Genomic DNA, 25863 nt, shown 5'->3' on the forward strand with positions numbered 1-25863 from the left:
ACCAATGCGCCGCTGGACACCCCGGTCGCTGATTGGCGGCCCTGGCTCTCGGGGCGGGGCGGCGCGCTGCGGCCGCGGCGCGGGAGTTTCGGGGCGCGCGGCGGCGGGCTGCAGCCGTGCTGTGCGGCGTCGTCTCCATGGAGGACTACGAGGAGCTGCTGCCCGGCGTGGAGGATGGCTTCCACAGCCAGTTCGCCGCCGAGCTCGAGGTGCTGGCCGAGCTGGAAGGTGGGCTCGGGCACGCGGGTCGCGATCCCACCGGGGCGTCAGGGAGGGAGCGCGGAGGAGGTGGACGGCCTGGCGGGGCGGAGCTAGCGGCCTGGGCCGTAGGGCGCGCCGGCTCGAGGTCGGAGGTCCGTAGCTGCCCCGCGCGGCTGCCGCGACTCCTCTCTCAGCAGCGACGCCGTTCCCAGCGCCCTCCGAGCGCCGGCAGCTCACGTTCGAGGAGGCCATCGCTGGAGGGGACGTGGCCGTCCGTCCCTATCCGGCTGGATCTCCCGGGAGCGGCAAGCGCAGCACCAGGAAGCGGGAGGTGGATGCCGCCGCCGGGAGGGAAGAACCCCTGCCACCCAGTATGTCCTCGGGATGGGTCCTGGGTGCTCAGGGTGGGTGAGGCTGGGAAGGGCCTCTGCTCCCTTGGTGTGTCTCTGCAGCCCCCAAGGTCAAACGACCCAAGCTGGAGGCGGTCAAGAGACTGGACTTTAGGCTGGAGAGGGAGGAACCGCTGCCTCCTGACTCCCCGCCAAGGGACATCACCCCCCCACTGAGTCCTGAGGTCCCCCTTGAACTGTGGGGTGCCGGGTATGTGATTGGGGCACTCCTCACACCACATCTGTCCAGGTGGGTCCTGGAAGGCCCCCTTTGCCCGGATTAGGCCTTGTGGTAGGGTGGGCCAAGGCACTTCTTCTGGGGATGATAGGAGGCAGAGTCCCTGAGACTGTCCTGTTCCTCCCCAGGTCCCCAGACAAAGGTCCCAGGCAGGCCGTGCCAGGCACCCGCAATCCCGTTCTGAGGCGGCCCCCAGTCTTGGAGGATTTCATCAATGTGACATCCACCAGTGGCGACCGGGCCTTTCTGGTGCTGCATGCTGATCCCACAGGCACAGGGGTGCAGGTAGGGTCTGCATGGGGCTGTTTGTGGCCTTCTCCTAGGATGGGCATGTTGAGGCTGTCCAAGAAAGAGTCCTAGGCCTTATGTCCCCGTGGGGCTGTCAGCAGGCTTGGCAGGTGGCTGGCCGGTTTGCTGGAAGTGGGCATGGCTGGGGAGAATGGAGCTGCCTTCTGGTGCCCTGCTGCCATCCTGGCTGTTTGCATGCCCTCCACCCTGCACACTGCCTGGGGTGAGGTGGGGAGGGCCCCCTTTTCTTTTCTCTGCTCCTTATGTCTTCCCTCCCACATGGGTGGCTTCCTCCCTTGTTGTTCCTGATCAGTTAGGGTTTCATTGGCTTCCCTTGGCCAGTTTTAGGTGACCCCATGGCCTGGGAGGGGGTCCAGAGGTGACTGCTGCCTTTCTCCTACCCAGAGCCCTCTCTTGGATGTCCAGTGGCGAGGCCGTGGCCAGCTGGACCTGCTTGGTGTGTCCTTCAGCTCCCTGAAAGAGCAGGTGGACAATGAGGTGGGGTCCGCAGGGTTTGCTAGGGGTAGTGCTGGGGTCATTGGCTATTGGAGCTGTCCTGATCTGGACCTGTCTTTGCATAGCGGCACCAGCGATTGCTGGAGGAGGCCCAGCGACTCTCAGACACTCTGCACAGGTGACTTGGTGGGCCCTTCTGCCCTGGGACCCTTTCTGGTCTTGGAGTGACTCCTGCTGGGTATGCTGTTACTGTGGTTCCTGTGAGCAGTCAAGGCATGGACGCATTAGCTCAGGACACAATATTCTCCAGCCTTAGGCCCGAGGAAGAGGAGACCCCACCTATAGAGGGCCCAGAGGAGCAGCCCACTGGTGTACAAGGCACATCCCAGCACTGCCTCTGGGTGGATGAGTTTGCACCCAAGCAGTATACAGAGCTGCTCAGTGATGACGTAAGTGTCCTTCTTAGTTGTGACTAGCTTCCCACAGGGGCCTGGCACCCAGCTGCTCTTTGCATTGCCAGCCCACTGGGCTGCTGGAATGAAGTGGTTTGATCTGGTTTGCCAATTGAGTTGCAGATGGGGAAACAGTCAGCATGGAGCTAGGTTTGCTGCTGCTCACTGACCAGCTGTGAGCTGGATTCAGGGTCCAGGGCGTCTCCCCGCCCCCAAATCTGTTCCCTTTCCTGCACTCAGCACTTATGCTGGCTGGGCTCCTGAGGGAGGGCAGGGGGTTGTGGAGGCTGGGGCCAGGTCTGTGGGCATGGAGGCCCTGGTGTGAGCACCATTGTGTCATTCACTATTAAGTGACTGGGGCCAGGCCCCTCATCTTCTTGAGCCTCGGCGTCCCCATCAGTCATGGTGCTCAGGGCTGCGGATGGATGTGAGGGGCAGGCAGGGCTCCTTTTCTTAGGCCAACCCTCCCTTCCTGCAGTTCACCAACCGCTGCCTCCTTAAGTGGCTGAAACTCTGGGACGTGGTGGTGTTTGGCCATGAGAGGCCTGCCCGGAAGCCCAGGCCCAGTGTGGAGCCGGCCCGGATTGGCAAGGAGGCCACAGCCCCTGGCAAGTGGAAAAGCCATGCACAGGTGCTAGAGGAGATGCTGGAGGCTGAGCTGGATCCAAGCCATCGGCCCCGGCAGAAGGTGAGCCCCATCCAGCTGTGCTGCAGACCCCATGGAGCCTGGGGCTGTGCTGCAGAGCAGCTGTTGCTGCCTCCAGGGTCTGTGAGTTTAAGACTGCAGGTCTTTGGTTCCTCTAGAGGCTGTGGGTGTGATGAGCTCAAGTTGGCATGAAACACCAGTGTTGGGGGTTTGAACTTGACTTCGTTCTCTTGATGATCTGGGTAAAGTCAGTGCCCCTAAGAGGGTCCTGCACCTCACCAGCATGATCTGGGTGAATGGGAGGTTGTTTCCCACATAACTCGCTCTTGCAGGGTTTTCTTTCCTGTCCCGAAGGACTGTTGTGCTCTGAGCACAGGGACCGAAGTTCTCATGTGACATGGACTGGGTGGGTTGGGGTGACAGCTGGCAGGACCCAGCCTCATCCACCCGTGGGTTTGCAGCCTCTGGCTGGCAGCCCAGGCTCCGGGCTGTGGTTCACCATGCATCTTCGTCTATCTTGGCTGCAGGTGGCACTGCTGTGTGGGCCCCCGGGGCTGGGCAAGACCACGCTGGCACACGTGATTGCAAAACACGCTGGGTACTGCGTGGTGGAGATGAACGCCAGGTGGGTGGCGGGCAGCCCTCTGCGTTGGTCTCCTGTTCTGACGGGGAGCATGGGCTGCGGTCCTGAAGCCCAGCTGTGGTTGTGTGTCTCACGAAGAGGCAGGGGCCTGGGTACGGGGCCGGGGCCTTCCTCGGTGGCCTCAGCACAGGTGTGGCTCTGGTCTTGAGGCCCTCCTGCTGGGGACACTGGCCTGTGACCCTCCTGGTGTCGCTGCCGCAGTGACGACCGCAGCCCCGAGGCCTTCCGCGTTCGCGTCGAGGCAGCCACGCAGATGGAGTCGGTGCTGGGTGCCGGCGGCAAGCCCAACTGCCTGGTCATCGACGAGATTGACGGGGCCCCCGCGGTGAGCCTCCTTACTGCCTGGGCGAGCAGTGGGCTGGCACAGTGGCCTCAGCTCACTGCCCCTCGCACCTTTCTCAAGGCTGCCGTTGGTGTGCTGTTGAGCATCCTGAACCGCAAGGGTCCGCAGGAGGTGGAGCCAGCAGGCCCAGCTGTGCCCTCAGGTGGGGGCCGCCAGCGCCAGACAGCGGGGGCCCTGATGAGGCCCATCATCTGCATCTGCAACGACCAGTGAGTGGGGTAGCGGGAGGGTCCTGGTGGGAGAGACCCAGGCCTCTGGGGAGGACCCACTGGTCTGCTGCTGGCAGGGCCCTGCCCATGGCCTCCTGCCTGCAGGTTTGCACCGTCTCTGCGGCAGCTGAAGCAGCAAGCCTTCCTGCTCCACTTCCCACCCACTCTGCCCTCAAGACTGGTGCAGCGGCTCCAGGAGGTCAGCAGGGTGTGGCAGGCAGCCAGGCTGCACAGTCTCTGGGTGGGGGATGTGCCCCCCCCCCCCGGCCCCCTGTACTGTCTCCAGGACCAGCTTGACCCGCGGGGTGGATGGTCGAGTAGGGTGGGGGCCATTTCCAGGGACCTGCAGCCTCTGGTCTCTTTCAGGATGAAAGCTGCTATTTACCTCTCTCTAGGGAACAGGATCATGGCCACAGGTGGGCTCTGAGGGCAGGCTGTATTCTGAGAACCGTGGGCAGGGCGTGGGGTCTGACCCCCAGCACTCCGGACCCTCCCATAGGTCTCCCTGCGGCAGGGCATGCAGTCTGACCCGGGTGCACTGGCAGCCCTCTGTGAGAAGACAGACAATGACATCCGCGCCTGCATCAACACTTTGCAGGTGGGCAGGCGCCCAGATGGGGCAAGGTGTGGGGAGGATGCTGCCTCTCACCCACCACCTCTCTGTGTCCAGTTCCTGCATGGGCGGGGCCGGCGGGAGCTGAGTGTGCGGGATGTGCAGACCACCCATGTTGGCCTCAAGGACCAGCGTAAGGGACTATTTTCTGTGTGGCAAGAGGTCTTCCAGCTGCCCCGGGCCCAGAGGTAGGCAGTGTGTGGCAGGCCAGCCTCAGCTCAGTGGTCATGGTGCTCAGCACTGAGGTTGCTGGCCCTGCGTGTGTGGGCCAGTACCTCCTTCAGTGACAGAGACCCCGTGCCGGAAGGCCTTTGAGACTGACGTGACCTCCCTTCCTGCCCCTGTGTCTCCGTAGCCTGATGGTGTAGGGCCAGTGGCACGAAGCCACCTGGACACCTTAGAGGGAGGACGCCTCAGGGTGCAGCTGAGTTCTAGGCTGCAGCTCTGGGTTCACCCCTGTCTTTGCCACCTGCGCAGGACCATGAGGCCTCAGCTGGGCAGGGAGCAGTCATGGCTGCCCTGGCCAGAGTGTGGGGCCCAGTGGGGATGCTCACCTGGTCAGGGTCCTGAGCACAGAGGGGAGGCATGGGGGGAGCTCCTGGGTCTGTAGGACATGCTTTCCCTGGTCCCATGAGGACTGCCCACACCAAGGGGAAATCCGGAGCAGGGCTTCCCAGGTATGGAAGCTGAGGTCTTGGGCAGCCCTGGCAGCATGGCACAGATGTAGGCCAGCAGGGGCAACAGAAGGCCCCCCGGAGCCTGCCTGGGCTGTGCTGGACAGGGCCCTGGTGCCCCCCAGAAGCCTGCCTGGGCTGTGCTGGACAGGGCCGCGGTGCCCCCCAGGAGCCTGCCTGGGCTGTGCTGGACAGGGCTGCCGGGCTCTCAGGGTGCCGGTGCCTCTGACTCAGCTCAGCACTCGATGCCCTGTAGGCGACTTGTGGGCCCAGGCCCGACCCTGCCAGCCCACTCGCTCCTGCTCGGTGACGGGGACACAGGCTCCCTCACCCTGGCCTCCCAGCGGTTCTACCACCTCCTGCGCATCACCACCTCAGCAGGCGAGCATGAGAAGGTGGTCCAGGTACCTGCCCTCCACTGCAGACCTCTCTTGGGGGGCAGCACCTCAGGCTGTCCCGAGTGCAAGGCAGTGGACAGTGAGCTGCATGTGCTCTGGACAGTGAGCTGCATGTGCTCTGGACAGTGCTGTGTGAGGAGAAGGGGCGGCGGGAGCAAGGTGTGGGGCGGGCCTCAGTGTCCCCTCTGTGGGGTGGGCAGGAACCTGAGCTCTGGTGAGGGGCTGCTCTGGCTGCCTGGGAGCCTCTGAGGGTGAGTCCCTGGGGGCTGGGCAGGGCTGGATCCGGACAGCAGGAGGGGCAAGGTCTTGGCCTAAGCAGGTGGCAGAGACACCCCACCCCCAGGAAGCCCTGCCTAAGCTGCTTCCCAACCCTAAGCAGCTTTGGATTAGCAGGTGGGGATCGTCTGCCAGTTCAGAAAGTCATGGAGCAGAGGGGCAGCAGGGATGGGGCTCCCTGTGGGGCCAACTGGGCCGCTGTGCTCTGGGTCCTGGTGGGCGGTGCTTCCTTTTGGCGGCCTGGGGAGGGCCTGGGGCTGACCCTTTGGCTCTGGGCTCCACAAGCAAGCTCTGGGAGGAACCCCTTAGACCCGTGGCCTCCCTGTAGCTGGTCCCTGCACCTGAACTTTGCAAGGTGGGCGGGCGGTAGAAAGGGGTCCTGCCAGTGGTGCTTGTGGTGTGGGTGGACTGGGCCTGGGCTGCTGGACTCAGGCTACCCATTTCTTGTAGGGCCTGTTCGACAACTTCCTGCGGCTCCGGCTTAGAGACTCCAGCATGGGTGCTGTGTGCATAGCCCTCGACTGGCTGGCCTTTGATGACCTGCTGGAGCGGGCTGCCCACCACAGCCAGAGCTTCCAACTTCTGCGCTACCTGCCCTTCCTGCCTGCAGCCTTCCATGTTCTCTTTGCCTCTAGCCACGTGCCACGGATCACCTTCCCCAGCAGCCAGCAGGAGGTGTGTCTTGCACCTGCCCATGTCCAGGGTCTGACCCTGGGACATTCTGGGGACCCACCCCTGGCTCATCCTCTTCCCAGGCCCAGAACCGGATGAGCCAGATGAGGAACCTGATCCAGACACTGGTGGCAGGTATCGCACCAGCCACCCGCAGCCAGGCCACGCCCCAGGCCCTTGTCCTGGACACCCTCTGCCTGCTCCTGGACATCCTCGCACCCCGCCTGCGGCCCGTGAGTGCAGAGTGCTGAGGGGTGGGTGGGGCTCCTGGCTGGAGCAGCCTTGCCAGCTCAGTCTCCCCACCTGTCCCAGGTGAGCACACAGCTGTACAGTGCCCGTGAGAAGCAGCAGCTATCCAGTCTTGTGGGCACCATGCTGGCCTACAGCCTCACCTACCGCCAGGAGCGCATGCCGGACGGGCAGTATCTGTACAGGCTGGAGCCGTGAGTCCCCCAGCACACGGGGCTGGGGAGGCCTGGGGCTGCAGCTCGGGCACCAAAGCCCACCTGGTCTTGGTGAGGCTGGGGTCAGCTCCAGCTCAGCCTCTCCCTGTGCCTGAGGTGGGGACCCTGACCACCAAGGGTCAGCTCTGCCTTGGACTGAGTTCCTAGCCTCAGTGTCCCACAGGAGTGGTCCCCCCAAGCTGGGTGGCCTTGTGTGTGACTTGTGTGGCCTGTGGAGCAGCTTCCCAGGGCTCCATGGGAGCAGAGTGGTCGGAGGCACAGGCATGATGACGGTGGCCCTGCCTGTTTCCTGCTCCCCTTCAGCCTGCCAGGTTCCACCTTGTTCCCACTTAGAGTTCAGGAAGCAGGCTAAAGGCAGGTAGTGCCAGGCTGCCCTGAGGCTGGGGTGTGGCAACCCCAGGACCTTGTTCCACACCCGCTCTTGGGTCATGGCGTGTGGGGTTGGTGGACCAGAGGGATGACCGGCCCTGGCCTGCTGACTGGTGCCTTGGTGTCCTGCTTTGCCCACGTGAGCAGGAACATGGAGGAGGTCTGCCGCTTCCCTGATCTGCCTGCCCGCAAGCCCCTCACCTACCAGGCCAAGCAGCTCATTGCCCGGGAGATCGAGGTGGAGAAGATGCGGCGGGCAGAGGCTTTTGCCCGGGCTGGGCACAGCCCCCAGGTGAGCCTGTCTTGAGGCAGAGTGGGGCCTGGGTGGGCTGGGGCCTGGGAGTGGACTCTGCCCATGGTCTAGGCCTGCCCAGCCAGCCTTGTCACGCCATTCCCTACAGGTGGACCAGCATCCCCCAGGGCTGGAAGGTCTGCTGGGGTGCAGTGGGGGTGGAGGGGTGAAGCGGCCTGCCCCACGCAACCACGAGCAAAGGCTGGAGCACATCATGAAGAGGGCAGGCCTGGAGGAGCAGGTACCGTGAGCCCGGCAGGCAGGGTGCTGGGTGGGTAAGCAGCACTCTGCTGGTGAGTCCTAAGGACCCCTGTCAGTCTAGCCCCTGGTCCTCCTGGCAAGGCTGCAGTGGGTTGAGACAGGTCTTCCAGCCCTGGGCCCTTGCTCAGGTGCCCACGGCCCCGCCAGCTGCCCCACAGCCTGATAGCCCCTCTTCCCCACCAGCCTGAGAGGGACTTCTTTGGACGCGTGGTCAGGAGAGCTGCAGCCCCGAGCACAGGTGTGTGGGAACCCCGGGGGGGCGTGGGGGGTAGGAGTGGCCCAGGACCGACATGTGGTCCTCACAGGAGCGGAGGCCTCCAAGAAGGATGCAGCTGAGCGGCTCATGGGCACGGCGGTGGGCAGGAGTCAGGTCTGGTTCCGCTTCCACGAGGGAGTCTCCAACGCGGTACGGCGCAGCCTGTACATCAGGGACCTGCTGTAGCGCACGGCGACCTGGGATGCCGGCGCCTCGCCCCGCAGGGAACGCACAACAGAGACACTGGAGAAGTCTTTATAAAGCCGCGCTTACACATGCAGTCGGGCCTGGCTCACAGGATGGCACACTTGCCCTTCTCCACCCAGGGGTTGTTCTTCATCAGGTCGGGGTTCAGGAAGGGGTCTTTGGGGATCCCGTCCTCGATCCATTTGAGGAGCCTACAGATGGGGACAGTGTGAGTGCAGGCTCTCCTGTGGCAGCTGCCTGCCCCCAGGGTCCGGTCCTGGCTCACACAGATGGTCAGTGAAGCCAGGCAGCGATTGAGGGGCGCACAGGGCAGAGGGACTCACTCAGGGATGGTCTTGGAGGACATCTCCCTCTTGAAGGCCAGCTGGTACTTGAGGCTCTCGACCTCCTTCTTCATCTGGGGCACATCCCACTCCTCCATGGCGTCGGGGGCTTCGGAAGTGGCCAGCCTGGGGCTGGATGGCAGGGAGGGAACAACGGCTGTGGGCTGCCTACCTACCCACTGGCCTGAAATCCCCAGGACAAGGGGAGGGAGGGGCCCAGCCCTGCCTAGGCCGTCTTGTTCTTCCCCAGGTCCACAGAGGCAAGATCCATGCAGGGCCCTGAGATGTCCCAGGAGGCCCCACTAACGAGGCCCCGTGCCCCCCCCCCCCCCCCCCGGCCCGGTGGGGCTAATTAGCTGCTGAACACTTCCATCTTGGGCCCACACCCTCACCAGGCCTGGCGGGGTGGAGGACAGGCCACTGTCCTGCCCCCAGAGACAGTAGGACAGCTCTGGTGAGCCCAGACCAGCACTTCCACCCTTCTGTCAGGCCCTCAGACCATCTTGTGAGGAGTGGGATGAGGACCCCTAGAGTCTGGACGCGACCTGACCTCCTATGCTGTGGGCCTGCTTTGCATGGGCAGAGCCCACTCTGGGCAAGCTGATCCTGGGGCTGGGCGGATTTGGCTGGGATTTGCATTTCAGTGGGTGTGTGCTGAGGGTCTGGGGAAACAGGCCTCAGCCCACGGGCAGTGGGCCTTCAGCTGTGGGCAGCTCCACAGGCCAGTGTCTCCACAGCAGCCCTCGAGTCACTGACTGTCAGCTTGTGAGCCCGCCAGGAGGGGCTGCAGGCTGGGAGTGCTGGGGAGACCTGGCAGTTGTGGGCCGTGAGGGTGGGTAGCCTTTTGCCGGTCCTGTCCCCAGCCCCCTCCAGGGCACCAGTGAGCCCCTCCAGTTCCCCAACCACCAGCCCTGGCGTCTGCCACTTTGGAAGGTGGACTGGCCGCGCTGGGAGCGCCTGTTTCAGGCCAAGGCAGCTGTTCAGGGCAGAACCTCGGTCCCAGGCGCTGCAGCTAAGCCGGCCAGGGGAAGGGCCCAGGGCCCGGCGGTGGTCCAGGCCACAGGCGCGAGGGGCCAGGGTAGCAGGGGTCGCGGGAGGGTCCTTCAGCAGTGGAAATGAGCCAAGAATAGGCCGGGGAAGCAGGTCCCCTCCTAGAGAACCAAGTTCCAGCGGCCCCCCTGGCGCGGGGTTCTCCCGCGGCCCGGCACGCGGACAGCCACGTGGGCGCGCTCGCGCTGCCGCGCGTGGGACCCTCTGGGACCGGGGGTCCACCGCCCTGCCCACGCCCGCGCCGCATCCGCCCTACCTGCCGCCGCTGCCGGAGCCCGGCCGCCGCCCGCACACCCCGCGACGCCCCCGGTCGCGGCGCACGGCGGCGCACGCGGGTACTGCGGGCGGCGCGCACGGCGCAGGACAGATGCGGCGGCTCCGGGGCGCGGCGCTGTGGTCACTTCACCAGCTGGCCCGCCGGGTAGCTGTCCTGGCCCCAGGAGTTAGGGTCGGCCCAGGGGGGCCGACCTCAGCGAGTCCGCAAGTCCCGGGGCCTCGGTTTCCCTCTGTGCAAGAGACCTGTTCCTTGGACTTACTTTGTAAGGTGACAGCGAGGGTCAAATGATGACAAGGGCCAAGTTATGGCGAGGCGGCAGCGAGGACCGAGTGATGTTCGTGCTGAGTGAGGCTGAGCTGCGAGGCCGGGCGAGAGCTGGCTGGCGCCCCGCCTTCTTCTGCCACCTGGGCCCTGGCACCGCCTCCTCAGGGCCAGGCTGACCCTAGGAGCTCGGCCTTCCCCAGTGGGCGGGGCATGCGGTCTGAGGCACGTGGGACTGACCCAGCCCCGGGTCGGCTCTGGAGCTGGGCTGAGAGGTCTTTACCCGGCTGGGTGGTCTCCTGGATGCCTCGTCCTAGTACTGGGACTTTTGATTGGCTAACTGCCCCAGCCCAACAGAACTCTCCAGTACTCCCAGCTGGGAGGGGATGGGCAGGACTCACCGGGTGCAGGTGGCCCTCAGGAGTGTCTACTGATGGAGGGATGGTGTGGCCTGGAGGCCCAGGGACCTGGTCTCTGCAGAATTGCTTCCTGCTCTGGCTTCTGCTCCCCTTTCCAAGGCAGTGGCCCCCATTACCAAGGGCTAGGGGACGCAGCCACTCTTCAGTCTGCTTGAGCTGAGAATGGCCAGGGGTCCCTGCACCATGCTCACCCTGGGTACTGTGGACCTACTGCTGTGGGTGGTGAACAGTCCAGGTGCTTAGCTGCGACCGGGAGGCCTTTGGGGGTTCCGGGGAGGGGAATTTCTTCATTGGCCACAGTCCTTGGGGGCTCCTTGCCTGTTGGCCCCCCTCCCTTGCCCTTCCAAAGGCCCTGTGATGGAGCTGAGCTACATACAGGCCCTGCCCTCCACCTCCCACAGGGCCAAGGCCACCCCCATTTCCTTGGGCTCCTTTCCTGACATCCTGCTTGCCCAGGTGCACCCTGGGAGTCCTTGGGTGACGCACAGAACAGGCTGTGTCCTGGGCAGGGGCCCCCAGGCAGCAACAGCAACCCCCGAGGGGTCAGGACTAGGCTCCCCAAACTCCCTCTAGAGACCAGGCCTGAAGGGAGGCCTGGATCTGGCACTTGGCAGGTGCTCCTCGACTCCCTGGGCTGGGGACTTGTGGACAGCATCAGGGACAGTGACCTCACAGGGAAAGTCCTGGGGCCCTACAGCCCAATCTGCCCAGGAGAGTGCAGAACCCTGCAGGGTGACTGGTGGGCAGGAGTGCCCGGTCCCCTTGGGCTCCCTGAGTCAGTGGGCAGCCTTCCGTCCTGTGCTTTGTGAATCAGGGCCACTGCACCTCCCATCCCTGACCTGGGCCTACCCCAGCTGTGCCAGACACAGCTGCATCTGGAACTGGGGCGTGCTAGGGAGCAGGGATTATTTTTACTATGGGTTTAGGGGGCAGGGAGCTTAATGCCAAGGGCGCCAGGCCTCTCAAGGCAGATGGCTGTCCTCCTGGCAGGGTGGGGGATGTGTGTGTCCCCAAGGCCCTGGAGCCAGTGCTTGCCCCTTCCCTGCCAGGGCCCCTTATGTGCAGTGACTGGGAGTGTGTCCCACAAGAGGTTGTGGGAGGGTCTCCACTGTAGGCTGCTTGGGGCTGTCTTTGTGGCTGGGCACCAGAGAGCAGATGGTCCTGGGGGGAAGGGGAGCCACCTCAGGCTCCAGGACAAGGCAGGATGAACGGGAACTTCGGGAGCACAGAGGATGCCCCCGCTCACTGGACACAGCAGTGTTTCCATCCTGGGCTCAGGGTGGCAGGCTCTGGCTCTGGCAGGTCTTGGGTTTGTCACCTAGCCAGGCACTAAGCCATCTGGATTCTGCTCTTATGCAATTGACTGGACTCACAAACCAACTGAGGGGGGGTCCTGAAGTGGACATAGCCCCAGGCTGTCAGGTCCAGGCCTCCTGAGTGCCCCACTGCCTAGGTCCCCAAGAGGAGTTGACCGATGGCAGCATTTTGGGTGATGGGCTGGAACTGTCCTGCCACCGCAGGGGGCAGTGGGGAGGGAGGAAGGCCTCCCTGTCTGCCCCTGGGTCCCACCTCTCGCCCCACTGCTGTGGTCCAGCCTCTGGAGAGCCTAGTCCACCCACTGTCAAATGGGCCCTTGGGATTCCGAGCCAGTTCTTGTGCTCGTCCAGACAGCAGCATGGCCTTTGCTGCCCCCATGGGCAGCGCCTCAAGGTGCCACCTGCTCTTGTGGACCTGAGAGACCCCGTCCGGCTGACAGCACCCCAAAACCCCTTTGCACCTTCTTGCTCAGGCTGGCCTGGAAGCCCTCCCTACACCTGCAGGCCCAGACCGTGAGATTGGAGCCAGCCTGAGGGCCCTGGCAGGTGTGGGGACTGCGCCCTGGGCTCCAGGCCACACTGTGACCTGTTTCAGCAGTTCTTGGAGGGAGGGAGGACTTTGGGGAAGCAGAGCCAGCGTTCCTCCTGCTGACCAACCTCCGCCTCGCTGATACTGTGCATCCATCCCAGGGGCTCTTCAGGAAACTGGGCCACTAACTGGGCCGCTGACAAGCACACAGGCTCCTTCTGCTGGCCTAGAAGTGGCCACCCTGGGCTCCAGAGCTCTTACTGGGTCAGGTGGACATGTGATGGCCTGGCCTGGGGGGAGGGTGCCAAGACCCTGTGCATGCCCCCTGGGCCTGCAGGAGACACAGCTGGGATGCCCGTGCACTGACTAGGGCTTGGGCCAGAGTTGGTGTGAGGTGCCTGACCCCTCCAACAGGGCAGGGGAGTGCCAGCCCCAGAGCAGGGACCCTGGACACAGCCCTCGTGGCCTCTGGGGGTGGGCTGTGCTGGTCCTGTTGTCAGGGGTGCCCCTGGGAGGCGCATGGACAGGTTTTGCAGGACGGGCCGTGTTTGGACCCCGGCCAGTCTGCTCCCCAGTCTGCCTCCCCACCTCTGTGTGGGGAGGTAGATAGCCTGATTCCAGCCTTGGCACTCCAGGAGGAATGCCAGTTCTCCAGGAGGGGAAGGGTTCTCAGCCACACCCACTTGCCTGTGCCCATTGTCTTTTTCAAGGGCTGGGAAGCTGTGGCCCCCCACAGGGGAGTCAGCGGTCTGTGAAGGGGTTTCCTGGAGGCCCAGCCTGAGCCAGGACCCACAGCCTTGGGGCCATGCTGACTTCATTCTCACCCCTACCACCTGGGATATGTCAAAGGAAACTTATTTTACCAAGTTAAACAGCTCAGAAAACTTAGGTGGCTTTCCTATCTTAGAAAGTTTGAAAAATGCTTTTCAAAAGGAATTTAGACTTAAGTGCAAGGCCTACAACAGTTCATTCCAAGGAAGTCGCAGGTACACAGCTCTCATCCATGACCCTCTGAGCAGTGGACGGTCCTACGTGACAGTAGCCTGCTGCTGCAGCCTCAGAAGCACTACCTGTAACTTGGTGGTTGTGAATCACCTTCACTGGAGGAGCCTGGTGCAGAGCGGGGGCCTGAAAGCCAGGTGTCCATGCTTCCCAGGCCTGCAAAGCCGCTGTCCCACCCCAAGTGGCAGGAAGCATGCAAACTCTAAGGAAAAACCTGCACCACATGCACCGGAGACAGTAGCTCCTGCCCCAGAAGTGGGTCAGTGTCACCAAAAGCTGTGGCTGCACCTCCCAAATACTTGCCCTCTCCAGCTGCTTGGCTGGTCCCCAGGCTGTGGCACCTCCAAGTCTTAGAGGGAAGGTCAGGTGTGTGGCCAGAGCCCAGGTGAAGCCAACAGCCCCAACTGACAAGCCTGGTTCCCCAGACACAGCAAGCAGCAGCAAGCAGCTGAGCCAGTGGCCTGCTGCTGGTGGAGGCTGACCACCCTGCACAACCCAGACACCAGCTGTGGGCAACCTTCCTCATGCTCCTGGAGGCCTCGGGGCAGCTTCAGGCCCACACTTTGCAGCAGCTCCTAAGGATGTGCTCTGGATTTAGCAGAGGCCCCACACAGATGGACACTCGCCCTGAGATACTAAGATCAAGAATTTGCCCAGGGACACCTGGGGAAAATCAGTGTCTTGTCCTCCACCCAGTCCCCTTCATTAAACAGGACTTTTAGACTGATCCACCTGTCTCCAGAGCCTCATCTGCATCAGCTAAGGGGCACGTTGCTGCCCAGGTTGGAACCCAGAGCAGCCACTACTGCCTGCCACTCCTGGGTCTGTGGGGCTGCCTGGGGCCAGGGCACCCAGGGCCCCAGGAGGGCCAGTATCCTTGGCCCAGCGTCCTGTCCACCCCAACCTGGTGGAGCATCAGGCCTGTGAGTGGGTCTGCCCGGGGCCAGGCCAGGGTGCCACATTAACTCAGGAAACAGTCCCGGGCAGGTGTACATCCTGGCAGTGCGCCCAGGCTCTGGGCTCAGGCCAGGACCCCTCCACCCGTTGTGTACAGGACATTTCAGCATTCAGGCAGCTCCTCCACCTGGGTCCCTTCCAGTCAGGTCAGCACCGCTTGCAGCCAAACCAGGGGTGGGTTGCAACACCCACTGTACCCTGACTAAAAAGGGGCCAGACATACACAGTGGGGTGAACGTGTGCTGTCTACGCAGGCTGGGTGTGGCCCTGGGCATCTGAGTTTAAGTTCCGCAGGCACTAGTATCCTGGGGGGTGGGAATCTGCTTGCAGTCCCCTCAACTAGACCTGTAGTGGACCACTGAGGGTAACATGCAGCAGGCATGCAGAGGTGTCCCCAGAGCCTGGACAGTGTGGTGTGCTGGGTGGAGGGACTGTGGGGACGGCTGCCAGTCCGTCTGGGACCAGGAGTGCCCTGCCCCTGAGCCTCTTAGCAGGCCTGGGGCCAGTGGCGAGACTCGCTTCCCATGTCCCACCTTCCGAGTGACCTCATTGCCTCACACAGCACAGGGGCCCATCTGAAGAACAGCACTTCCAGAAACAGCCCCAGCGCCCACAGCCTTCCTAGAAGAGCAGCAGGGAAAGAGCCCTGCCCCAGATGTCACCGCTCTGCACCTTCTCTGACCCCGGGGCCTAGGCAAGGGTGGAGGACACCAGGGGTGGGCAGAGGGTGGGGGACTGGGACCCCAGGAAGGCGAAGCACCTATCTGGTGCCCTGCAGGGAAGGCAGACGGGGATGGACAACCCTGCTTTCCTGCCAGTGGGGATGTGGAAGTGCCTGCAGGCTCAGCCTGGTCAGGAGGCTTTGTCCAGGACTGCGATGAGCAGGGAGCCACAGCACTCCGCCTGAGCAGAAATCCACAGCGGGACCCCTTCTATCTGTGCAGGTTTTGGGGGCCTTGCCAATAGGCTCTCAGTGCCCGTGCAATCTGTCAGTCTGTGCCTGTCCAGCTGCAGAGCCCCTAAATCTGACAAGTGGATGGTCGGCACAGGAAAGGAGCCCCAGGGCCTCCTGTGCAAAGCAGTGACCATAACCAGCCCCTGCACCTGGCCTGCTGGCCCTGCCCACAGCCTGCCCAGGTGATCCCAGGCTGGGTGGACTGGGGTGTGGCCTGCTGAGCCTTGCAGCTGTCTGCTCCGGAGGCCCTCTTTGTACTGCCGTCCCCTGCCATCTGTCCTGGGCCCCTGGTGAAGCATCTGTCCTCACTTTGGAGTAGTGACTGCTCCTGTGCTTGTGGGTACAGGTACCCACACCAACACTGGCCAAGCCATTGCCCTAAACTCCAGGCCTTCTCACAGAGTCTGGACTCCAGGAGTAGGAAGGGTAGGTGGAGAAAGGCTCCAGAGTCCCCCCGGCCCTCCCAGGTACTTAAAGAAGGGCTGGTTATGACCGACTGCTGCAGAGCACCAAGCATCCCTCTGGCCACTGCATGGACCCCAGGAGGTGGAGCGGAGTGTTGTTGCAGCCTGCCAAACAGCTCCAGGGCCAAGGAGCTTAGGCAGGAAGCTCCAGGGCATAGATGTTGCCCAAGACCATTGCTGCCCAGGACTGCCAGGCAGCAGGGCAGACGAAGCTGCAAGAGCTTCACTTTGGTGGGAAACTGATCCTACTCCTTGTGATCTCCAGCGCAACCCTGCCACTGACAGCAGAAGTTCCCAGAGGAATCTCCCACTCGTTCCTTGGTCTTTCAGCACAAGGCTCAAGCCAAAAGGTGGACAGATGCCACAGGATCTTGAGGGTTAGTCTTTCTTTCATTTTGCTTGTGTGGCTGTGATCAAGTGTCCCAGCAGACCAGCATGAAGCTCATCACCCACGTCCAGGGCCAGAGACAAGGCACTTGTATAGAAGCCATTTGGATTTTTTCATGGCTTGGGTTTAGTATCCACATGCATGCTGTGGGTGAAGAAAGTCCCATCCTGCAACCCCATGTTCTCTTACCAGGTGACCCACTGAGGAATCCTCATTTGGCGACAGATGACTCTCCAAACATGAAGGGGCTCATTACATATACCAGAAGTCAAAGGGGTGCCCAGAAGAACCTGCTGGGCATCAGCATCCTCTCCAGGGGCCATGTAACCCCGAGCAAGGATGAAGGGACAGAGGGGGCACTTCCTCACTGCCCCCTCTTCCAGGGTCCTGGGTGCAGATGTATAGTGAAAGGGGAGGCTGACCCAGCCTCCTCCTCCTCATCCTGGGTGGGCACAGCCGCCTGAGAGGGCTCTGCTCATCAGCACCCACTCTGCTTGGCCTGTCTCCCAGGGTCTTTCCAGGTCATCCTAGGTCCCTGCCTCACTTTCCCTGGACTACATACTCCAGGCTGGGCCCTCATAACCTCAGCCAGTAGCCCAGGTCCCGCTCAGCCCACCTCTGTGCCCTGGACCAGCTGGTACCAGAAACAGTAAGAACACACTCAAGAGACTGAGCTCTGAAACTGCAGTGAACAGGGGCTCAGCTGGCCAATGGAGTGCAGCCTGGGAGGTGTGGGCTGGGTGACCACTCTCCAAAGGAGGCGGTCCATGCTGACCCACCGCCTGCTGTAGGCTTTAGAGCCCTGAGTGGCGGCTGCCAGACCTGTGCCACAGTACCTGGGACCTCAGGAAGCAGGGAAGTGCAGGCTGTGGTGCATGAGATCAGCATGGGGTGCCCTAAGGTCTCATGCAGGCGCCCAAGTCTGCAGCGGGGGAGGTCAGCACAGGTGCCTGAGGGGCCCAGGGCACTTGGTGGTTCCCGCGCCCTGGCGGGCCTCACAAGACGCCTACTCGAACCCCGAAGGCGCGGAGCTCAGGGGTTAGGCTGGCGCCCCGACGCACCGAGGTCGGGCTGAGCGCCGCCCCGGGAGGGCCGGGCCCTTCTCGCGAACGTCCCCGATTCAGGCCGGAAGGCAAACCCCCTCCCCACCTCCAGCGAGGGCCATCCATTGCCAGCCTCGTTACTTCCGCTGCGGGAGATAACTTCCGGTCGTAACAGGAAGGGGTGTGGCTTGACAGCCATTTTGGAGCCGGGCAGCGGCGCTGTTGTGGGCAGGGCAGCCATGTTGGAATCGGGTATGGGCAGCGAAACGAGTGGTCTTCGACTTAGGAGCGCTGTGGCGGGGTTCGTTGCTCTGTTGTTCTCGCAACCTCGAGAGTGCGAAGTGCCGGGAAGACCGGAAACGGTGCAGGCCCATGGGGGCGGCCTGAAGGATGCCCGGGGCCCGGTCCATGTCGGCGTGCCTGCGCAGGTGGTGGTGCTGGGCCAGTTGAACACCGGGAAGCCTGCCACCGACCTGTCTGCTTTGGGTCATTCCCACTTCCCGCAGCCTGTCTGTCTGTAAGACCAATCTCTACTTAGCTCGTTGAAACGCGCGTCCCGTTTTTTTTTGAAGAAGGTGTTGCCGATTCTAGAATTGAGAGTTTTGAAATCAGTGTGTTGTGACTTTGTCTTTGTCATTTCACTTAGGAATGTCCCAGTGCAAACATCTCAGACCAAGAGGGTGCTTGGAAGAGCTGGTTCACATTTTCGGGTCAAGTAGAGACAGTCGTCAAAAACCTCCACTTGGGATCACTACCCCTTCCTGGCCCAGGGCAAGTGCAGGAAAAAATGACCAAATATATCCAGCAGCCATGCATAGGAGAGCCTGAAGAACAAGTGGAGGGGGGTTTATAGTGCTCACAGAGAAACAAAATGAAGGGACTTTGAAATAGGTACGTTTAACATTGCCAAGGAGAATACCAAGGAAGCACATCCATGAAACAAGAACAGGCATGAAGCTGGGCCTGGTGGCGCATGCCTGTAGTCCCAGCGGCTGGGGAGGCTGAGACAGGAGGATCGGGAGTTCCACGCCAGCCTCTGCAATAACGAGGCACTAAGCAACTCAGCAAGACCCTGTCTCTAAGTAAAATACAAAATAGGGCTGGGGATGTGGCTCAGTGGTCATGTGCCTCTGAGTTCAATCTGTGGTGTTCGTACCCCCCCACCCCCCCCTCAAAAAAAATGTAGGTATATTGCAAAAGCAACAGAGATACAGTCTTCTCCAAAGACATGGGGCACCAGAGCTTGGAATCCAGTGGGGGAGTTTTGGCCTGTTCTTTTTGTGGTCTCTGGAATTTCCTCCTCTCCCTATCTCCTGCCCAGTCCTGCTCTCCCTGCTGTTATTGATTGGTGCCCCCTCTGTCCATGCGTCTCTTTTAGTTTTTTTCTTAGGAGCATAAGTATAGAGGTGTCTGTCTGACTGGATGCCCGCATGTGTCTGCGTGCTTTTGTCCAGCAGGAAGTCAACCTCACTGGAAGACCTTCTCCGTGCTCCTTTGGGCCTGCCCCAGCCCCCTCTTGCTGCCTTTCTTTCTTTTTTAAATTTATTTTTATTGTAAACAAATGGGATACATGTTGTTTCTGTTTGTACATGGAGTAACAGCATACCATTTGTGTAATCATACATTTACATAGGGTAACGGTGTTTGATTCATTCTGTTATTTTTTCCTCCCCCCCACACCTCCCACCCCTCTTTTCCCTCTATAGTCCCTCCTTCCTCCCTTCTTGCCCCCCTCCCACCCCCCCATTATGTGTCATCATCGGCTTATCAGTGAGATCATTCTTCCTTTAGTTTTTTGAGATTGGCTTATCTCACTTAGCATGATATTCTCCAATTTCATCCATTTGCCTGCAAATGCCATAATTTTAGTATTCTTTATAGCTGAGTAATATTCCATTGTATATGTATACCACAGCTTCTTTATCCATTCATCAATTGAAGGGCATCTAGGTTGGTTCCACAGTCTGGCTACTGTGAATTGAGCAGCTATGAACATTGATGTGGCTGTATCTCTGTAGTGTGCTGATTTTAAGTCCTTTGGGTATAGGCCAAGGAGTGGGATAGCTGGGTCAAATGGTGGGTCCTTTCCAAGTTTTCTAAGGAATCTCCACACTGCTTTCCAGAGTGGCTGCACTAATTTGCAGTCCCACCAGCAATGTATGAGTGTACTGGAGACAGCTCAGGGAGAGCACCCCTGGGCTTAATCCCCAGTGCCCACTCCCCTCAAAGCCCTGAGGAGACCAGAGTAGGACCAGTAGGATCAAACCCATTCCAGGTCCCCTTTGGATCCATCACGGATGCACAGCAACTCCTGAGGAGGCACAGGCCAGAAATGTCCCAAAGCTGAGACATGAAGGCATCATGCTCCACCACCGAGATAGCAGCCCTCAGGGGCAGCTCTACCCCCTGGGGTCACAGGACTGCCTGGGGACACTGTGGTCACTGCCGGGGCTGCTTTGGCATCTGGTTGGTGGAGGCAGAGCAGGAGGCCCCACTCTGGCAGATGAGCAGCTCCAGGGCCAGCAGGGCTCATGAGCTGCCTGAGCAGCAGTGGGTGGGCCCTGGTCTGTTGTCTCCTATGGCCAGGACCTGTGCCTGCTGCCCTCATGTCGCCACTAGGTGGAGCTACAGGCCATGGAATTTCAGTACTGCAGGTTCAGTGCCCACGCCTGGCCCGAGGACCCTGGTCTCGGGCCCTTTCACACTCCTAAGTTTTTGTGCTCCTGTGTATGTGGGTGATCTCTGCGGAATCCAGTCGATCAGGCACGGAATGGGAGGTTTTAAAAATAGCCACAGGACTGGGGAGATAGCTCAGTTGGTAGAGCGCTTGCCTTGAAGGCCCTGGGTTTGATCCCCAGCACTGGGAAAAAAAAAAAAAAAAAAAAAGTGTTACTATAAAATATAAAAATGGCAACAGTAAATCCACAGCATGTAAACCGTTTGGTCCGCCGGCGACAGCTCCCTGTGCCGGCTGGGCAGGGAAGGAGGTGGGCCATCTCTGCAGACCTCCTCATGGGCGGCTGCTGGGTTCTAGCATTTGCTTCTGCCTCCACAGAACATCGGCTGTGCCTCTGGAACAGTCCACAACACTCTCGGGAATGAGAAGCCCTGGGGGGGTCTCTGGACCCAGCCTGGGAGCTGCGGCCCTGTGCAGCGTGCCCATTTGGAGCCATGGAAGTGATTTGCTGTGCTTGAAGATGGGGTCCAGCATGAACTGCTTCCCGTGGTTTTGGGGGGTCTGCTGTATGATCCCAGTCCCTCTGGGAGCAAGACCCCCGCTTTCATCTTGCTGAGGCCCAGGCTGTGGTCCCAGACAGCACCCTCTCCAGAGACCCCCAGAGGCAACCGCGGGCAAGCGGGCCCATCTGCAGGGCTGACCACAGGCCCCTCCAGGCCAGCCCTCCGCCCCGGGTCAGGGAACAGTCATGGAAGGACCCTGCCACTAAATCAGTCGATGGCCAGGAGGCAGCTCAGTGGTGAAGCCTGAGCTTGGCCCAGGAAGCCTGGGTTGGACCTCAGCCCCACGTGCATGCAGGCACACACTACACGCAGGCACACACTACACACAGGCACACGCTACACGCAGGCACACGCTACACGCAGGCACACACGACTCACATGCTGCCTGTGAGCAATGCGCACACACACGGCACCCCACGCACATGCACAGGCGCGGCTGCTGGCTCGAGGCTGGCGGGGTGGTAGAGTTCCTGCACGGCCCGCTGCGCCCTGCTCTGCTGGCTGTGTGACTGTTCTGTGGTGTCTGAGTCTGTGCCGCCCCAGCTTCCCTCATGGCGGGCCCAGTGTCCTTCCTCCACCCAGGACGCTCCTCCCAGCCTGGCTTGGGCTGTGGCCTTGTGCACTGTCCCTGATGCAGTGATGGTTTTGAGGCCCGCTGGCCAGGGCTTCCCAGAAGGTCCGGGCTCGAGGGGCCCATCCCCTGTGGGTGCCCCCCACCACCTGAGGGGACTGGGGAGTTGGAGGGGAGGGTCCACAGAGAGAGCAGGGCGCTGGGAGGGACGGGAAGGCTACCACCAGGCTGCAGTGGCCCTTTGCTCTGGGCCTGCAACTCTGCCCAGCCTGGAACCGGCATCCCCGGGTCAGGCACTCAGTGCTGTGCCCAGGAAGGTGGCCCTCAGCCTTGCCTGCACAGGCCAGAGGACACCTGCCCTTGGCCCTTGGCAGTGTTGGGTGTGGCCAGTGGCCATCAGGCCCATGTCAGGCTGCGGCTGGCGCCTGCCGTCTAGCTCTCCCCTTTCTGAATTGGGGTTTCACGGAGGTCCTCGTAGGTCTGCGTGGCACAGAGGAAGAAGCCACGAGACCCCATGCCCCTCCCGAGCCCCGGGCCCCACAGGACTCCAGACAGGAGCACTGGGTCCCCTCCTGGAACCACCTGTGTGTGTGCTGCTGGTGTGCTGGTGGACTTCGTCGTGTGCTGGCCTCACAGTGACCACCATCAAGGTCTGGCTTGTTGGCTCCCTTGCAAAACGAGGGCAATGGCCCAGTGCTCCCCAGGGACTCTGGGGGCCAAAGCAGAGGATATAGGTCCCTGGCCACCCTGGGAGACTGGAGACTTGGTTAAAAAAAGGCTTGGGGTGAAGCTCAGTGGTAAAGGACCCAGTGCGAGGGGACATCAGAGACACTGAAGGACAGGGCCCGGATGAGTCCCCACACGTGTGAGCCCCGCAGCCGGGCTGGTGGGCTGCCCTGGTGGAGCCTGGTGTGCCCAACGGGTGGTGCTCCCGTCTCCCACTCCCAACTCACCTGTCTCAGCTGCTGTCCACCTGCGTCCCCACTTCTTGGGGCCGTTTCAGCCATTTGTTCTTCTAGGAAATCGCTGACCTTGACTTCCAGACCCTTTCTGTGGAATCGCCCCTCCTTTTTCGTGGTTCCTTCGATTTCATCTTCTCTTGTCTCAAAGCTAATTGTGTATTTTTTCTCTCTGGCTCATTAGTTGCTATTTTGTTTCTTGACCTTATTTTATTTTTGAAGCATTGGAAATTTGGATTATTTATTCTTTCATTTTTTATCTTACTTATGTTTTGCAGTACCAGCAATTGAACCCAGGGTGCTTTACCCCTGAGCTACATCCTGCCATCTTTCTTTCTCTTCAGGTCTTGAGACAGGCCCCCTAAGTTGCCCAGGCTGGCCTTGAACTTGTCGCCCTCCTGCCTCAGTCTCTCGGTCACTGGGATCAAGGTGTGGCCGCTGCCCAACTTGCCCCTTTTTATACTTGCTCTTGTTTTGAGCCTTCAAGTGCATGATGGCAGTGGCTTTGGAAGCTGCGACTGGGCCCCACTGGCCTGGCCTCCCTGAGTTGTTTCCCACCTTGGCCAAGTGTTCGCGGCCTCTGAGGGGCCTCCGTCCTTGTGCCTGGGCTGTGTCTCCTCCACCACCTCAAGAAGGCTCGTGGCTGCAGCTGGTGGAGGTCCAGCCTCGAGCGGGTCCCTCTGGGTTTCCTCGTGCGCCATCCGGGTCCCAGGCTGCGCGGGTGTGCCTGGTGGGCCTGCGTCCTCTCAGGGCTGTTCAGGCTGAGGGCCAGGGTGCAAGGTGCCTGTGCTGCCTGGGCCACGAAGGCCGTCTTGTGGCCGCACAAGCTGTGACCCAGCTGTGGCCACACCCTCAGCCTTCGGATGGGGTGCAGAGGACGTGGCGCTGGCCAGTCTCCTGCCTGGTATAGGGTCGGGTGTCCTGCAGCCCTCCTGAATGGGCCTCACTGGGCAGCAGAGCCTGTCTTTACGAGGGCTCCCTGGTTTCTCGGCCAGGCGCTGTCCTGGGTTCAGGTGTCTCCCTGGCCTCTGTAGAGTCCTCGACCCCTGCATGTCCCCCCCAATCTGGGGCACCCGCTGGCCAGCCTGCCTGTCCCTGTGGGCTGCTCTTCAGGTGCTGTGGGTACCAGCACCAGCATTCAGCCACCTTCCCCAGAATCGACTTTGGCCTTTCTGAAGGACTCTGCCCTGTTGGCAGAAGTTCCTGGGCACCTGCTCTAGACTCAGTGGCGCTTTTACCCACTTGGCCCCTCAGGGCTCCGCTGAGGCTTGGACTGAACAGAAGGTGACCGGAGGGGGCAATGCCTGGGGGAGGTAGGGAGGCGGGAGCCCTGGGCCTTCCGGGGAGTGCAGTGGACAGCCTCTCCTCCCCGAGAAGTGCCCGTGGCCACACTCTGCCCACAGATCCTGGGGCCCAGGGCCGGGAGGGAACCTGCTAGTCACAGTGGTGCACTGGGCATCCTGGTCCTGGGCAGGAGGGGGCAGCGGACACCAGCGAGATGCTCCTGGGAGCCTCAAGCAGTGGCTTCCTCCAGAGCAGGCCCAGGGCCCTGGGCCTATAGGACACAGCCTGAGCTGTGTGCCCTGTGCTCGTCCTGCCTGCCCCTCCCTCCCTGGCTCCTGGGCCTCGCTCTCCTTCTGCGTCCTCTGTCACAAGGCCTTGGGAGTGAGGGTCTCCTCAAGACCTATGGGGCGCTGGACGCGGTGGCCACACCTGTATTCCTGGAGGTTCAGACGGCTGAGGTGGGAGGATCTCAAGACGGAGGATTTGAGTCAGGTTCTCACTAAGTTGCTGAGATTGGCTTTGAACTCAAACCTCCGGCCTCAGCCTCCCTGGCTGCCGGGAGTGTGGCCACCGCACTCTGCTGGTTTCTTCCTTCGATACGTTTAGCTGAGGTGCTAAGAGTGGAGCCCCCGAGGACTAGGAGGGGCCCGACACACCTCTGCCTTGAGCACAAGGAGCAGAGGAGTCAGGGCCTCCAGGTGAGGAGAGCCCACACCCAGGGCCTCAGGGGCATCCTGGCGGACCAGCAGAGCAGTGAGTCTGTTTGTCGAGTCTTATTTTGTTGCAGCCACCTGGTTCAGGACAGCCACTGCCCAAGCCACGGGCCAGCAGCCTACAGAGCAGGTGGGTGGGTGGCGCCGGGGGGGGGCGGGAGCCAGAGCTCAGTGGCCAGCTTCCTATTGTGGCTTTATGGGAAAGAAGGAAGCACAGGACATGTCCAGGTGTGAGGGTGAACGGGGGCTTCTGGTGTCCTCTGGGGCCAGGAGGAGTTGTCCTCCAGCTGCCCAGTCTCTCAGAGGCTCCTCGAGGTCCCTGGCCCCAGGTGGGGCCCCGCTCACCCTGCCTGGCGCCCTTGGGTCTGGTCCTGCCCGCTGCCGAGGATTTGCCACAAAGACGACTCTTGGGGCTGTGGCCGTCACTTGCTTCCTTGTGCCAGGACAGGGTGAGCCATGTCCACCAGGTCCTCACATCCAGCAGCGACCCTGGGCTGCTGCTGGAGTGACTTGGCGTCCCCTGGAAGAGCTGCCTGGTATCTGCCCCCTACCCTGGGCGCTGGCCAGCATCAGGACCCTGCCCCTGTGTAACGAGACGAGGAAATCTTAGGAATGGCGAGTCGACAAGGCCTCTTCTCCCCCGCCGAAAGGGGGACATGGTTCTGAGGGCCAGCCGGGGGCGACTGGCTCACGTGGTGCTCCCTTCCTGTACCTGGTGGCTGAACGGCCAGCCAAGTGCCCCCAGGACAGATGTCACATCACTGCAGCAGGTGCTGATGACCTCAAGCCCCGGGTCCCGCCTGCCGAGGGGGCACGGGGACACAGCCCCAGGCAGGCAGGAGCAGGTAGGCCTGTCCAGCACGTGGCCTGAGGGGGCGTCTCCTCCGCTGCCTCCCGTGGTATCTGTCCAGTCCATGAGGACGGAAACCCAAGGCTGCACAGGGCAGCAGGGCCCAGGTCCAGGTCTCTGCCACTGCTATGCCAGATGAAAGACTGGCCCGTCTGATCTCAGCCGGACGCTCCTCAGAGCAGGCGCAGGACTTCCTGGCCAGCTCCGTGCAAGCCCCAGGCCCGGCCCTTCACTGCCACTGTGGTGACATTTGCATAACATTAGTCAAGTCAAAGCAGGCGATGTGCAGCCCTGTGTGGCCTCCCAGCAGCTCCTCGCCCCATCACCCCAGAGGGAGGCTGTCCCCCAGGGGTGCTCCCATGCCCACCTCCCATGGACATGCTCTGTGTTGGACGGATGGTGGAGTTGGTGACGTGTGGCCTGCACCTGGCCCTCCCCAGCCCTGTGCTTGCTGGGATCCTCGGCTCTGCTGCTCTCAGTGCCTCCCCAGCTGGGCTGGGTGTTATTCTACCTTGCTGATGGACCAAGCTGAGGAGGCTAAAGCTGGAGGATTGTGAGTTTGAGGCCAGCCTCAGCAACCCCATTAAATGGGCTGGGGTTGTGGCTTAGTGGTAGAGTACTTGTGTACCAGGTGTGAGACCCTGAGTCCAATCCCCAGTACCAACAAAAATAAATTTATAAAGCCATATCAACATTAGTAAATCAGTGAAAAACTCCCTGCATCATGCGGAGGCTTCCCAAGCTGGGCTCCTGGAAATGTGGGTGTCCAGGCTGCAGTTTCCACCAGTGTCTCCACCGAGGATAGGGGTTCACCTTGGAGAGTGAGCGCACAGCGCCCCGAGGCTGCTACCACGTCCTGCCATCGAGAACCCAGGCAGTGGTCCTGCTCCTCCTGGGCAGGCCTTGCCTCTGCCC

General features: G+C 61.6%; 2 protein-coding genes across 5 annotated transcripts; one reads left to right on the plus strand and one right to left on the minus strand.

Moving 5' to 3' along the window:
* The first annotated feature begins 31 nt into the window (after window positions 1–31).
* On the plus strand, window positions 32–8426 carry CHTF18 (chromosome transmission fidelity factor 18). Its single transcript, XM_079121886.1, has 22 exons — window positions 32–228; window positions 396–572; window positions 654–801; window positions 957–1113; window positions 1522–1614; window positions 1698–1750; window positions 1883–2021; window positions 2503–2712; window positions 3198–3295; window positions 3515–3638; window positions 3717–3865; window positions 3971–4064; window positions 4365–4463; window positions 4536–4666; window positions 5409–5556; window positions 6277–6501; window positions 6582–6731; window positions 6811–6941; window positions 7479–7623; window positions 7733–7864; window positions 8068–8122; window positions 8190–8426. The coding sequence occupies exons 1-22, from the start codon at window positions 138–140 to the stop codon at window positions 8324–8326; spliced, it is 2886 nt and encodes a 961-aa protein (XP_078978012.1). The 5' UTR covers window positions 32–137; the 3' UTR covers window positions 8327–8426.
* GNG13 (G protein subunit gamma 13) lies at window positions 8368–17413 on the minus strand. Of its 4 annotated transcripts, none has more exons than XM_079121930.1 (4): window positions 17350–17413; window positions 16478–16675; window positions 8671–8802; window positions 8368–8538 (listed from the first exon to the last, which is right to left on the minus strand). In XM_079121930.1, exons 2-4 carry the CDS (start codon window positions 16609–16611, stop codon window positions 8433–8435), a joined length of 372 nt encoding a protein of 123 aa, XP_078978056.1. In that variant the 5' UTR covers window positions 16612–16675; window positions 17350–17413; the 3' UTR covers window positions 8368–8432. The 4 variants fall into 4 exon arrangements, with proteins under 4 accessions (XP_078978056.1, XP_078978055.1, XP_078978058.1 ...); XM_079121931.1 differs by lacking the exon at window positions 17350–17413 and adding an exon at window positions 10257–13865 and having other exon boundaries at window positions 8370–8538; window positions 16478–17139; XM_079121929.1 differs by lacking the exon at window positions 17350–17413 and having other exon boundaries at window positions 16478–17147.
* Between the last annotated feature and the right edge of the window lie 8450 nt (window positions 17414–25863).

This window comes from Sciurus vulgaris, assembly GCF_902686455.1.
Source record: "Sciurus vulgaris genome assembly, chromosome: 18".
Classification (NCBI taxonomy): domain Eukaryota; kingdom Metazoa; phylum Chordata; class Mammalia; order Rodentia; family Sciuridae; genus Sciurus; species Sciurus vulgaris.

What these genes read in the sequence shown, in the direction of transcription:
- CHTF18 (XM_079121886.1), top strand. Translation starts at nt 138, where the DNA reads ATGGAGGACTACGAGGAGCTGCTGCCCGGCGTGGAGGATGGCTTCCAC. An exon ending in CTCTCAGACACTCTGCACAG is followed by an intron (nt 1,751 to 1,882) that starts GTGACTTGGTGG and finishes AATATTCTCCAG; the next exon opens with CCTTAGGCCCGAGGAAGAGG. An exon ending in AGATTGACGGGGCCCCCGCG is followed by an intron (nt 3,639 to 3,716) that starts GTGAGCCTCCTT and finishes ACCTTTCTCAAG; the next exon opens with GCTGCCGTTGGTGTGCTGTT.
- GNG13 (XM_079121930.1), bottom strand. Translation starts at nt 16,611, where the DNA reads ATGGCCCCTGGAGAGGATGCTGATGCCCAGCAGGTTCTTCTGGGCACC. An exon ending in ATTCCTCAGTGGGTCACCTG is followed by an intron (nt 8,803 to 16,477) that starts GTAAGAGAACAT and finishes CCTGCCATCCAG; the next exon opens with CCCCAGGCTGGCCACTTCCG. An exon ending in TCCTCCAAGACCATCCCTGA is followed by an intron (nt 8,539 to 8,670) that starts GTGAGTCCCTCT and finishes CCCCATCTGTAG; the next exon opens with GCTCCTCAAATGGATCGAGG.